The sequence below is a fragment of the Protopterus annectens genome, chromosome 1.part1, assembly GCF_019279795.1.
Source record: "Protopterus annectens isolate FY-2018-M chromosome 1.part1, PAN1.0, whole genome shotgun sequence".
Taxonomy (NCBI): domain Eukaryota; kingdom Metazoa; phylum Chordata; order Ceratodontiformes; family Protopteridae; genus Protopterus; species Protopterus annectens.
Genome location: NC_056726.1, coordinates 254,573,642 through 254,588,811, shown reverse-complemented (window position 1 = coordinate 254,588,811; position 15,170 = coordinate 254,573,642). Strand labels below are relative to the sequence as shown.

General features: G+C 40.6%; 1 protein-coding gene across 1 annotated transcript in view; it reads left to right on the top strand.

The window, feature by feature from the left end:
• The window catches only part of FAM184A (family with sequence similarity 184 member A), a 2,724,106-nt gene that overhangs the window by 2,366,749 nt on the left and 342,187 nt on the right, over positions 1-15,170 (top strand). Inside the window, exon 15 of the mRNA XM_044086971.1 lies at positions 1,600-1,746. Within this exon, the coding sequence (XP_043942906.1) occupies positions 1,600-1,746 (147 nt within the window). The remainder of the gene's footprint in view (positions 1-1,599; positions 1,747-15,170) is intronic.

Genomic DNA, 15,170 nt, shown 5'->3' with positions numbered 1-15,170 from the left:
TGGCATATGTATATGGTCTCTTTCGTAATTCATTATGGGAAGAGTGAGACAACATCTGGCTGTGTGTCCTGTGGGATTAGCAAGCATGAAACTCTTTGCCCACATGTTGACTTATCAAATGATCTTTGTGTACAGTCCAGATCAATCCAGCCAATTTATTCCATCTAGTTCTCACCAATACCTAAACATAGCAGCTGTGTCCAAAGTCTCACGCAGAGGTCTTGTGTACACCATTCCACATAAGAGTAAGATTTATGACTGTCCTGCCACCATGTAGGGTTCACTGGTGCCATGCACAGAACAATCAGGATAGCCATAGTCATGAAGTTGTCAGTTGTTGTGCGTGATTGTCCCTTATTTCTCAGTCTCTGAGTCATTGTAGGCTCTAGAGGAAAGACAACATATAGGACTATGATTGAATTGGCAAGGGACCAATTGCTGAATACCAGATGGAGTGTGTGAAAACATCAGAAAAATGTGAATGATAAAGTTAGAGCAGCTCTCCTGCATGTGCATTTGCAAACATTCTGTTGTGGGCTATAGCTCTCTAAACCTCTAAGCAGGCAAAATCAGTTTCATGCTTTGCTGGGAATATATTGATCATAATTCTACCACATGCAAAATCTGATTTTAGTACTTAACACATAGCTCACAAAAGCTTATCTTTTAGATTCTTCAGTATAAATGTCACTGCTTTTATAAATGAATACAGTTTAGAAATATGTTTTGTAGAGTATTATCATTCAAATTCTGTCAACTCACAACTTAAACTTGCCATTAATCTGGAGTTGTGATGTTGATAACCCATTGTAGGTGTATTATATTGAGGTTAATAAGCAGAGAACTATATATAAATATGCATTGCACAAGATGTCACTAGGGGCCTGCAGAGACCGAGTTTTTCTAAAGTGCTTACTAAATGTATCTTTATTAATCACAACTCACATTTCAACCATACATTGTAAAAGACAAAATGTGATTACTTTCAAGTCTCTCATTTCTGTACATATTTCATGACTGTTTATTTAAACAATCATAACAGATGTTTAGGTATGCCCACTGGTACTATTCATCAACAGTGTAATTTGTTCCCCTGTATTCTGCTGCCTCCAAAGGAAGTCAGAAGCCTATAATGCACAGCATAACAGTTAGTGCTGGCTACAAATCAAGGCACTGGATGTTAAGTTAGCACAAATTCTACCACAGTTGCATATTAAATAATAATCTCTCATTCAGGTGAGCTGCTCCAAGCAATCCATCTAAGCACAGGTGTTATTTTTAAAAGCAAACATATGCAGACATTCATTCACAAAACCAATTAAAACATATACATTACTGATTACTTTGTGCATTTTGTGTTTATTTCATTAATAATCATCAACACTGGAGCTTTATTTATTTATTTATTTTTATTTATTTTTATGTGACGTGCATGTTATTTTCTAGTTTTCTGTAGTTAAACACCTTAACATGTAGCTTCAGTCTGTAGCCTACTAAATGAAGCAGTATCTAACTACCCCATAACTTAGAAGCACACGCATTTATGTTTAAGTGTGGTTTGTATATCAAAATCAGCACAATGTTTTTTACTCTGAACAGACTACACGAGCAAGAAGTGAGCAAGAAACATGAGAAAGAACTGAATGAGCTGACAGCGGCCCACATCAGAGAGACACAGAGCATGCTGGTAGACTTCAACAAAGCTCAGGAGCTCCTGAAGGATAAAATATCTGCCTTACAGATTTTGTATGTTACATTGCCATTCTAAAACTTTTAGAACTTTTTAATGCTTTAACTTAATAATAATATCAATAACAAGAAAAATGCAAATAACTGATTTGATTAACTTCTTACTTCTATTAACTCCATTTCTATTTGGCTAATCTTAGGCAAGGAAAAGTCTTGGTTACATCATTCATAGTAATGTAATGCATGCTTCCTTTTCTATTTATTAGTTTTATCAGTTTCTGTAAAGTGGCAGATACACTGTAACTATTTTAGTAGTCCAAAATGAAAGCACTCTGCTCTTAGTTTTAATCTGAGATGTATGCTACTACTTTCACAAATTAGCAGTGACATAGTGCATGACGTCTTTTAACAAAGCATAGCATTTTAGGATGAGGTTACATTAGTAATATGACATTTCAGATCACTGCACATTTTAAATATTACACGATACTTAGGTAGCATATCATAGGGATCATGAAATAGATTTCTCAGCAGACACGGCATATCAGAGGCAGTCTGTTGTTCCTAATATAGTTATCCCATTCCCTCACTTAGTTTTAAGATTTTATTTAAATCTGTAATTGTCAGAATGTCTTAAACTCATGAAGGAAAAGCAAAACCTCAGATGCATTCCCAAAATAGCATAAAAGTATTGTATAGGCAAGTCACACCTGACTCCAAGTTAGAAGTGCAAGCTGCAGCCTGAGTGACCGCACAAACCTCAGCTGAAGTTGGATGACCTTTTTTAACCAAAGGAGTAAGGCAGCATAGTAACCATCCTTTGAAGCAAGGGACAGGGATGTACATAATCATTTCTGCACAACAGCAGCAGCAGTAGTAGGAGCTGGTGGTTATTATCATAAGTATATATTGGGATTACTCATGAAGTCTAATGTCCTTGTTGATTTAGTGTATTTAAATAAAACTGCCAGATTATAAATAGACCTTAATGAATACACATCAGTTGTAGTATGCCAGGTATTTTTAAGGTGTTATACATATAACAAAGGCTTTCCCGTGATGCCATGAGCTTTGTAGCTTAGTTTGAAAGGCTCATAGTCCTTAAGATCTCTTAATAAACTACAGCATTTTAGGTTGAGGGCACATTAGTAGTATGACATTTTACATATTTCACATGTTATATGATATGCAGGTAGGCATATCACAGAGATCATGAAACAGATTTCTCAAAAACCATAGCACATCATAGTCAGTCTATTGTTCCTAATGTAGTTATCAGGTAGTCCCCTCACTTAGTTTTAAGCTTCTGATTAAATCTATCAATGCCAGGTTCATTCTGCTCATTCTATGCACTGCTAATCTATTCTACAATAGTACTGCTTGATATAAATTTGATAACATGAATTTCTGAAATTGGAATGGTGGTGTTATGATTCATACTTCATTTCACTTTCCCATTAATCAATTCATGCATGGATTATGGGTGAATCACATTATCATTAAAAAAATGTTCCAGACTGTGGAAAAGCAAGTTTTAACTTTAGCTTATTTAAGTGGTGGTAATAATTCTGTAAACATATCTATTATAAATTATTGTATAGCTTTTATAAGGAAAAATGCTGAATAAGTAACTTATTTCAGCATTTAAAGTACAGAATACATTTATTTCACTGGTAACAATGATGAGCTTAGTTTGGGGAAAGGAAACACTAATATTCCAAGAAAAAAGGGGGAGTGAGCATTTAAATGCATCTAACTTTTAACTAGATACGCTTTTCAACTAAGCAGTGTACAGCCTGAGCATTATTGTATGCCAGAAAAAGGTATGTGGTCCACTTCACTAACACTGGATACGTTCAGTACTTTCTTATCTTTTATTTTCTTTCTTAATGCGTTATTAACAAAATAACAGCACAGATTGGGGAGAGAAGCGGTGCTACACTGCTTGGTTGAATGAAATGTAGTTAGCAACACGTCACTTGTTTAGCATGGTAACAGTGAGGTTAATGATGTCTAATACAATGACAATCCAGTGAGCATCATTCTTACTTAAGGCAGCAACATGTATTCATTAAGAAAGTAGACACTAGACATTAAATACATTCATGGTTATTTTTTAAACAGCACTTTGTGGTAAAGAGCATTTTATAAGTGTGTGATGTTTTTACTGAACTGTACAGGCCAATATGTTCAAGAGAAATCTATTACATGATGTGATTACGTTTTGGAGAATTTATTTATTTTATAAAACTGGACATATAGAGAAAGGACATGTAAAGGAAACATTTTAATCATTGTGAGAAAGTCTGTATTTTGTGAGGAAACTGAAGAATTGAAATAGAATTTGAACTGGGAGGGTGGGGAATTAAGTATATACTAAAAAAAATAATTATTTCAGCTATGGCATTTGAACAGTATAACTCTAAAAGGCATTTTGGCATAATATGATAGAGACTATTAACATAAATATTTAATCTATTAAAAAATTAAAAAAATATAAAATAAAAGGGGGACACTTAGGAGGAAAGCATTTAGAGACATTCTATACCTAGTGTAATGAAAAGGAGCACTTTGATTGGGAGTGTGTTCCTATTTTCACAAGATATCTTGGTTGCAGCATCAGTAGCTCAAAATATAGCACCCTCACCCTTGGTGCTAGAAGATCAGAAGGCTGTGGGTTCTGTTCCAACCCTAGGTTATTTGATTTATTTTTTTGACATTTGTTTACTGGGATAGTCCGACTGGGTCAGCAGAACTCATTTTTAGTAGATACCCAGGGAAAAAAGCTCCAAGTACAGACATAAGTAGCAATTCAGACATAGCTTTGATATTGTACAATAACAGCTTTTACATTTAACAATATCACCTGAATAGGTTCAAAATAATTGCAAAGACAATTATAGGCATTTGTAATAACTTAAGATCTAATTCTTAAATCTTAAAATCTTCTTTCTGCAAAAACTCCATCATTACATGAATTGCTAGAGCCTTATTCCTGTTGAAGAATGTTGCGTTCAACGCCAGAAGTCTAAACCTCAAGATGCATGCTCTCGAAGCCCTCCTCAGTATGGAGAACATCGATGTCTGTGCAGTGACAGAAACCTGGTTCAAGGCTCCAGAGAGCACCCCAGCACTACCAGGCTATACCTCGTATCATGCTTTTCGGCCCCAGAACTTGGACCAAACCACAAAAGGAGGGAGAGTATCCATTTTCATCAAAGATACACACACCTCCAGGTTAGTGGCAATGCACGAAGCATCGGAGACCATCCATGTGCAACTAACAATGGGCAAAACCGCATTCCAGTTTGTAGCATGCTACAGACCACCCTCTCAAACTCAACAACCCCACTCGGCCTTCCTAAAGACACTGGAGAATATGAAGGTCTCTCCAAACACCATCATATTGGGGGACTTCAACTACCCAAACATAGACTGGGAGCATTACTCAAGCCCCAATACCCTAGCCCAAAGGTTCCTAGAATTCATAAACTCAAATGCTATGGAACAACTAGTCACCTCTCCCACAAGAGGGGGAAACATATTAGACCTGATCATCACAAACATGGGGACACAATGCTCCATACCTGAAGTATACCCCTCTTTGGTAAGATCGGACCATAAATTAATCTCCCTGGAAATCCACATCCCGCCCCCACCCCCAGCACAGAAGACCATAGTGAAGAACTTCTCAAAAGCTGACTTCACACTTCTTAAGACCGAAGTGGAATCCTTCAAGGCCTCCGGGCCAGTGGAAACCACAGCCCACTCTGCTGAATCCTTTATAAACGCATTCTATGGACACCTACAGGAATGCATGGATCATGCAATCCCAAATAAAACCAAGACCCATTCCACCAAAGGCAGGCGTCCTGTCTGGTGGACCCCAGCCATTAATAAGCTATACAACAGAAGGAGGAAGCTACTACATGATAGAGCAAAATCCCTAAAAGGGTAGGCATCTCTGATCAGTACTAGCAAAAAACTACGATCACTCATAAAATCATCCAAGGCCAACTTTGAGAGAAAAATTGCACAAGACACTAAAGATAATCACAAGGCTTTCTTTAGTTATGTTAGAAACCTGAGTGGAAACTCCCAGATATGCTCAGAGTTAGTCCAAAATGACAAAAAATACACTGAACCCACAGACATTGCAAACATACTAGCAGACAGGTTCAGTGCAAATTTTTCTCCCCCTCCCCCCAAAGGGACAAATATCTATCCCTGCAGAGTGTTGCCTCCCTGACATCTCAGATGCCCAGGTGAGAGCCGCCCTCTCCAAAGCTAAAAACACAGCATCAATGGGACCAGACGGTGTCCCGGGTTGCGTGCTACATGAACTCCAAGAAGAACTAAATCCACACATAAGGCAGCTGTTTAATCTCAGCCTTACTACAGGATATGTACCCAAAGAATGGCGTACAGCAACAGTGGTCCCACTCCACAAAGGAGGTGCCTCTACGGACCCTGGAAACTACCGCCCCATAAGCTTGACGAGCCTGGTCTGCAAAGCTATGGAGAGGATCATTATGAAACTCATAAACAAAGACATTGGGGACCTACAGACACTGGATCCTACCCAATTCGGCTTTGTTAAGGGCAGATCCTGCCTCTTGAACCTGGTTGACTTCTTTGAAACAGTCACCAAGGCCATTGATGAGGGTAAGGTAGTTCACACAGCCTACCTTGACCTTGCAAAAGCCTTCGACACAATACCCCACTCGGGCATCATAGACAACCTCTCCAGCTTAAATATAAACCCCTATGTCACAAGATGGGTTGCAAACTGGCTCACGGACAGAACCCACAAGGTCAGAACTGCTGGAGCCATGTCAGACTCTAAACCAGTCACAAGTGGCCTCCCACAGGACTCGGTCCTGGGACCTCTGTTGTTCGGTATTTATTTTTCTGAGGTACAGGCTAACATGGGAGGATTGTGGCTAACCAAGTTCGCAGATGACTGCAAACTGGGCGCCATAATTGATTCTCCAGCGGACACAAGCATCCTTCAAAAGGGTCTCATAGAAATGGAAAACTGGTGCCAGAGCCATGGCCTTAAACTAAACGCCAAAAAGTGTATAGTCATACCCTTTGGGAAAAACAAAGTGCCCACAAATTACCACATAGGTGGAAATCCATTAAGTACAGAAGAAGTAATTAGGGACCTAGGGACCCAAGTTGACAGTAACCTCTCATTTGACACTCACATTGCCAAAGTGGTTAGAAAGACCTTCTATATTGCCCACCTTATCATGAACGGATTCACATCTAGATCGGGAGAGGTCATTGTGCCCCTTTACTCTTCCCTCATCAGGCCCATAATTGAGTACAATGCCCCATTTGGGATGTACCTTACCCGACACCTGCAGCAATTGGAAAGACCCCAAAAGTACCTCACCAAGAGGATCAAGGGACTCAAACATATGCCATATGCTGCCCGGCTAAAGAAACTCCAGCTCTACTTAGTAGCATACCGCCTACTCAGAGGCGATCTATGCCTGACGTACAAGGCCATGTCCAACCCGGAATTAATGGACATGCTCCACCTCAGAAAATCCAAATCCACCAGAGCTACACGAGCGAGAGATTTGAACCTCAGCACAGAAATAAATAGGACATGCTGGAGGGACAGATTCATAACCCAGAGTCTCCCTTCACTCTGGAATAAAATCCCAGTCCATGTTAGGCAGAGCCCCTCACTGACTCTCTTCAAGAGAAATCTTGACGAGTGGATGGGAGATCGTAAGTTTACCCTGGGGGTCACTTCTGTGTCACTGCTAGACAGAGGTACAGTAAACTAAACTTTAAAATGGGCACAGTATACTCATTCCAATGGGTGGCGAAAGCCAAACACACTCTGGCTAGGCTTATAAATGCCCTAGGGCAGATAGCCTAGTATGAACCTATGAACCTATAAGCCTCTCTTAAGAATCTCAACAGTGCACAATCATGCTGGAGAATCCAACTACTCTCATAGTATTGCTAAGATTTGGAACTCTCTACCTAGTAACATCACATCTAGCACTACTTTAACTAAATTTAATCAAACACTAAAAACCCACCTTACCACTAAATGGCTCTGGCTCTTGCTTTTCTCCAGACTAAAAATCCTACAAACTCTTTCTTCTTACTAACACCTTTACCCAGGTTTTTGACTGTGGATTTTATGTATTAAGTATAACCCAATATTATTTCACATCCCCTTTATGCTGCATATTTTTATCTCAGTTATACCTTTATATGTACACATTTGTTGGTATCTAAACTATGAAAAACTATACTCTATGTACAGCTGGGTTTTTTTTTTGTTTTGTTTTGTTTTTGTAATCTTACTTCTCTTTTATCTTTCCTTTAAGTCATCTTTTCTTTATTTTATGTGGAGCTTTTCTCCCTGGGCCTTCGCTGAAAATGGACATTCCGTCCAGTTGGACTTTCCCTGTAATCAAAATTTGAATGTAAAATAAATAAATAAGCTGTACATGCATAATTTACAGTGTCATTGTTTAGGTTTGAGTGATGAAAAACACATATACAGAGAATATATGACTTTAGCAGTACAGGTGAGAGGGGTGTATAACAGAAAATAGTATAATATTTTGGAATAAAGTTGAATGTAGTGGGAGAAAAAAAGGGGGCTGGTGAAATAGAAGTGAGATTAGCCTGGAGTAGAGCAGGTGCATAGCCATGCGTTGTTTAGGTGTTGTTTTAATGATGCTTTGAAGCCTGCGAGGCTGGGAGTTGATCTAATAGCAACTGAGAGAGAATTCCATACTTTTGTTACAGAGTATGAGGTGAGATAAGACACCGTCCTGTTTTTTTTGGTTTTTGTCCTCAGATGTTAGGGTTCTGTTTGGTTGGTATGGCTCGATTAAGTTACTTAGTGCCGGACAGGCAGAGGGCTTGTAGACTAAGTTGTGCAGTGTCAGTAGTTGGATGTAGTGGAGTTGGTTGGGGAGTTCAAGCAAGTTAAGTTCATGTAGATGTCTATAGTGATGTGTATGGTAGTCAGAGTTTGTGGCAAATGTTATCACTTTGTTATAGCACTGTTCCAGTTTGCACTTAATGGAAGTTTGTAAGTTGGTGATAATTGTGGCACCGTAAAACAGGGATTGGAACAGGAAAGTTTTAACCAGGGTGATTTTAGTCGAGGTGCTTAGGAAGTGTTTGCTTATGCAGAGAAGTCCTAATTTCTGGTAAGTTTTCTTAATATTTTGCTAGATGTGGAAGTTGAATTTCAGTAGATTATCGATAATGACTTCAAGCAGTTTGGTGTGCTGTACTATTTCAATAGTTATATTATCTGTCAAGTATATTTTGATTTGCTCTATGTCTGGTGTGATTTTTTGGGTGAAAGAGGGTGAATTTGTTTTTTTTAGGGTTAAGGAAAATTTGTGCATTTGTTAGCCAGGTGTGAGAGATGCAGAGAATATTAGAATCATTAACATATTGAATGAGAGTTCCAGGGGATGAGGAAGTATGTAGATTGTTTGTGAATATATTAAGCAGTAGGGGACCAAGGATGGAGACTTGTGGGAAACCTATAGTGTTATGGAGAAAGGGGGAAGTTCATTTACTTGTTTCCTATCCTGTAAGTAACTTTGAAACCATTGTTTGTGGTATGAGAAAAGTTTAAGTTGGAGGGTGTGTCCAGAAGTATGGGGTGAGAAACTGTGTCAAAGGCTTTAGAGAGGTCAAGGAATGCTGCAGATATAGTTTCCTTTTTATCTAGCCCTGTCCATGGGGTGTGTAAAGGATATTAAGGCAGTGGATGTGCTATGGTGAGGGCGGAAACTGTGTTGAGGTGGTGTGAGTAGATTATTTTGGAGAAGATATTGCACAAGCTGCTGGTGTATACATCTTTCAAGAATTTTGGAGAGGGGATGTAAAATGTATATGGGACAGAAATTGGAAGGTTCTGTGGAGTTTCCTCCTTTGTGGATGGGGATGATATGTGACATTTTCCATATGCTGGGGACTAGAGATTCTGATATAGACCTATTGATTAGGATACTAATTGGGTAGGGAATGGAGTCAGTGGCTAGTTTAAGGTATTGGTGTGGGAGATTGTCAGCTGAGGTGGAGCAGGGTTTTAGTTTTAGCAGTAACCTTTTTCTAGTAGTTGTAGCTGAAATGAGAAAGTGGATGTGTTGTTTTTATGGATGTTATGTCTGTTATGTTGGGCAGGATCAGAGCTAGTAGGGGAGGTGTTATCAATGGTGGATATAGTGATGGAGAGGGAAGGTCTGGCGCTGGAGGTGTTTGTCAGTAGGTTTGCTGTAGATTTTATAAAGTGCTTGTTGAAGTCTTCAGCTACTAGGGGTGAAGGGGCTTCTGGCGTTGGGCAGTGTTCTTTATTTGTACCAGGGTTAAGTAGGGTTGATATGGAATACCAGGATTTTTTTTGTTTGTTTTTGTGTTCATGCTGAAGGTGAGAAAAATAAGTTTTTTTATTTTTACTCACTAACCTTTTTACATTGTTGTGGAGTTGTTTGAAATGGATGATATTTCTTGTCAGTTTTATTTTGGTTCCAGGTGTCCCAGGCTGTTTCTCTTTATTTCATAAGGGTTTTACATTTTTTGGTTAGCCATGGGGGCTGTATTCTTTTTTATTCTTTTTGTACGTACAAGGACAAAGGTATTGAGTATATGTAGAAATGTGGTATTGAAGTAGTGCATGGCTTCACCAAGAAGAAGAAGTTTTAGAGGAGTCCAGGTTTTTTTGTTTAGTAGATCATTAAATATTTGTTGATTGAATTTAGAAAAGTTTCAGACTGATTTCACGGTATGTTTTTGGGTTGGTGAGTGTTGGCTCTAATGGCAAATGTTGGAAGATGGTCACTGAGGGCAGTAGAGAGGGTGCCTGTGGTGGAAAAGTAGGATAGTTGTGATACTGATATCCAGTGTAGTGTAGATTGGTGCTTGAACTTTTTATTATACCTAGTTTGGCTTTTGGGGTCTATATTAGAATAGCGAAGAGGAGTTTAATCGAACGCCTCTTCGTCAACACATAAAGAGCGAACACACTAAAGTGCGAACACTCAAAACAGCAATTTCTTTACCTGGGAAAGAAATCTCTTGGCCTTCCCTGTATATTTGCCCCTTTCCCCACTGTAGTGCAATCTCGGAGTTGGCATATTTAAGAAGGGGGTGTGGGCGGTGAAGCCCCCACACACACATTATGTATTGTTTTAAAGTTTTTGGGGTTTTTTGTTTTGGAACAGCGATTTTTTTTCCCTGGGAAAAAAATTGCTGTTCCGAGTGTTCGGGATTGCAACCTTTCACTTAAATAGGGTTGATAAATCAGCGTTCGTTGGTTTAATGTAGACCCAGGCTTTTGATGTGTTGTGAAAAACCATAGAGGTTTATACTATTCGTGGGTGAGTTAGATTCAATAGTTTCATAGGATCATAGGAGATTACTAGGCTATCTACCCGGAGGTTAACTTAAACCTAGCCTTTTCAGCCCAATGTAATACCATAGAAGTAGTAGTCAGTACCCAAGATTGCATTTAGTGATGACTGCCCATGTCCAGGAGGGTTGTGGGCACTATCCCAGGTAATAATTTGCGGTGGCCCATTCACTTGTCCAGGTTCCTCTTGAACAGTGTCATAGAGGTGCTGTGCTTCACATGAATTGGTAGCATGTTCCAAATATGTGGAAGTTGATGAGAAATAAATCTGTCCCTCTAGCATGTCCTATTTTAAGTTGTAGACCATATTTAAGTTCCTGGAATGGGTACCCCTGCACCCATTTGATTTACGGATATGCAGTAAGTTCATTAGGTTTGGGTCTTGGGGTGCTCTGTTGGGCAGGGACAGGGTCTTTAGTTAGTTCTTATAAGGCACATGCTGGGGGCCCTTGATATTCTTTGTTAGAAACATCTGAAATCTCTCTAATTGCTGCAGGTGCTTAGTAGGGTACATATCAAATGGGGCGTTATACTCAGCTATGGGCCAGATAAGTGATGAGTATAGGGGGGTTATAACTTCTTTTTTCTCTCGAGGCGATGCCTTTACTAATCAAGTGAGCTATGTGGAGAGCTCTCCTTACAACTGTAGACATGTAGTTGTCAAAGTTAAGGTCACTGTCAACCTGTGATCCCAGGTCCCTCACCACTTCATGGGTATTTAGGGTATTGTTGTTGATTTATAGTATGAAGGGACATTGTTGTGCTGAAGGGAATGATGATGCATTTCTTTGCATTCAGTTTGAGACCATGCCTAATACACCAGTTGTTGGCCTGTGTGAGACCCTCCAGGGAGTATACTGACATAATTTAGGGATTCAATGATTATACCTAGTTTGCAGTCATCTGCAAACTTGGTCAGCCCCAATCCTTTGGTTTTGGCCTGAACTTCTGAGAAGTATATATGTTTCTTTTTATGGGGATAAACTCTTTGCTAAGCTTGTAAGGGCCCCAGGGCCATTAGCCTAGTAACCTCCTATGAACAGTAGGGGCCCAGTACTGATCCCTGTGGCACCCCACTGGTAACAGGTCTGCTTGTTAATGTGGGGTCACCCACTTTGATAGTGTGGGTCTGGTTTGTGAGCCAGTTGGCAACCCATCTTACAACGAAGGGGTTTACATTCAGTTTACTAAGTTTATTAGTAATGTCCAAATGTGCAATTGTGTTGAAAGCCTTTGCCAAGTTGAGGTATGCTGTGCTCTCAGATTTGCCCTCATCAATGACCCTGGTCACACTTTCAAAGAAACCCACCAGATTTAACAGGCAGGATCTGCCCTTCATAAAGCTGAATTGGGTAGGATCTAGGGTTTGGATGTCACCTATGTCTTTATTTATGAGGTCCATAATATGTTCCATGGCCTTACAGATGAGGCTGGTCAGGCTTATGGGTCTGTAATTCCCTGGGTCTGTTGCTAGGCCACCTTTGTGGAGAGGAATAACTGTAGCGGTTCTCCATTCCTCAGGAACAAAGCCTGTGGTTAGGCTATGATTGAAAAGGGTATTTAGTGGTGATGCTAGTTCATGTTTTAGCCTGTTTAGAAGGCAGCCTGGGATGTCATCTGGTCCCATAGAGGCTGTGTTCTTTGCCTTGGACAGGGCTTTGAGGACCTGTTCTTCAGATATGTAAGGTGGGGGTGGGGGTTGGGGGAGGGTTTGTTGTAAGTTAGAAGGGGATGTGAGAGTGAAATTTTCATCAACCCTATCTGCTAGCAGGTTTGCTGTCTCTGTGGGGGTCAGTGTGTGTGTGATACCATTGACCACCAGTTTTGCACATGCTTCGGTCCTACCCTTTAGATTACGTACATAGCTGTAAAAGGCCTTATGGTTATCCTTGGCAATACTTGTTGGGTTTCTCTCAAAGAAGCACTTGGAGGATTTGACAAGTTGTCTTATTTGCCTGTTAAGGCTGAGGAGGGTGCTTTTCCATTGTTGGATCTTTGTCGTTGTTTTCTTGGACAGCAACTTTTTGTGTTTATTGTAGAGTTTGTTGATACTGGAAGTCCACCATGGCAGCTTGATTTTACTTGGGGCTTTGGCTTTGATTCTGTCTGGTACAGCCGAGTTTATATACTTATGCAAGTGATTGTACAGGGCATTAGTGTAAGCTTTGGCATAGTTACCACGTTCGGCTTGAGATGGGGCTTGAAATGCATGTGTACCTTCACCTAGGAGGCTGTAGTTTGCCTTGGTGAAATTTTTTAGTATGATTTCACCCAGTGTGAGTTCTGGTGTTAGTGTCAGTTTGAAGGTAACTGATTTGTGGTCAGTTTTAACTAATGAGGGTCCAACAGTTGCAGCAGTGCACCTGTTTGACATGTTGGGGAGGACCAGATCTAGAATGTTTGTCGGGGTATGGACAATTTGCTCCAGGGCATTTGAATTTACAAAGTCAAGGAACTTTTGTGCTAGCGAGTTTGGGCTAGAGTAGGTTTCCCAGTTGATGGTGGGATAATTGAAATCCCCCATAACCAGTACATTCAGTAAAATTTAGATTGTCTTCAGTTTAAGTAGGCTTTGTGGGTGTCATGACCCATGGTGGGGGATGTATAACTGGCTAGAACTTGAATGGGGGACTTACCCCACCGTAACCTGGATGTGGAGTAACTCCATGGAGTTGTCCAGTCTGACTAGATGGGAGGTGACTGAAACAACACCTCCTATGGTTTTCACACGTTCATTTTGTGGTCTAAAGGTATGGAAGGCATTGTAACCTTACAGGGTCTGAGTACTCTCTGAGGTCTTAAACTAGGTTTCTGTGACTGCACAGACATCTACATCTTCTAGTGATATTAGTGCTTCCAGGGAGTGCAGCTTTTGGTTTAAGCTCCTAGCATTTAGCAGCATGACCCTTATTTTGTTCTGACTGGTTAATTTCACAGTGGCCGCGGTGGTGCAGTGGTTAGCATTGCCACCTCACAGCAAAAGGTTCTCCATTTGATCCTCAGCTGGTGCGCCTACTGTGCGGAGTCTGCATGTCCTCCCTGTGGTCGCGTGGGTTTCCTCTGGGTGCTCCGGTTTCCTCCCACATTCCAAAGACATGCTGTAGGTGGACTGGACACTCTAAATTGGCCCTAGGCATGAGTGTGTGCATATGTGTGCCTTCTGGTGAAGGTTGGGTGCCGGGCTGGCAACTTGACACTGTAAAACTCCACTGCCAATCATGAGCGGACAGGTGATCTGCTGTGGCGACCCCTAACCGGGAAAATCCGAAAGAAGAAGAAGAAGAATGTTTTTTCTGAGACCTTTCCTAAAAAAGGCACTATGGGGAGGCAAGAGGTTTTGCCAGCAACCAAAAGCCTAATGGTGCCAGGTGCAAGCCTTCTCTGGCACAGCAGCGAGGTTTGTCAACCATGGCTTCCCAGGCAGACAGGAACAGGATCCCCTTGGAATGACACCAAAAACTAAGCCAGTTATTGAAATCAATCGTTTTTCTTTATCCTGTGGCATCATTCTAGATGAGGGCAGTATGCTGCTTAAGGCTAGGGACATATCTGCCTGGGACACATATTCAGATAGCTCGACCATGTCTCTCCATATAGTCCAACGAAGTACGGCTCAGGTCATTCACACCAACATGAACTGTAACAGAGTCATAACGGTACTTACTGCCGAGAGACCTGAGTGCATGCGTGATTTGGTGAATCCTGGCACTGGACCACAACTTTTTCCTTGTCTAACCTGGTGAGTGGGACATCAGTGTATCTCACTATTGAGACTCCAATGACAAGAAAACTTGTTTTTTGAGTGTTACGCCTTACAGGCTTGGTGGGTGAGAGACTGGCATTAGTATGTGTCATGGGTGCTGTAGAGACTGTGTTAGCTGTAGCAGACTTGTGTTTTGGAGGTCTCTGTTGTTTTGGTAATTTTTTTGAGAGAACCTCCGCATATGTCGATTTACGTATTTGTTGCATGCTATGTGTTTGAGTAGTGGTATGCGTATGAGTAGTGGTACTATGCGAATAGGTAGTGGTGGGTGAGTTGACAACCTTCTCCGTGTTACTGTTTTGAGTG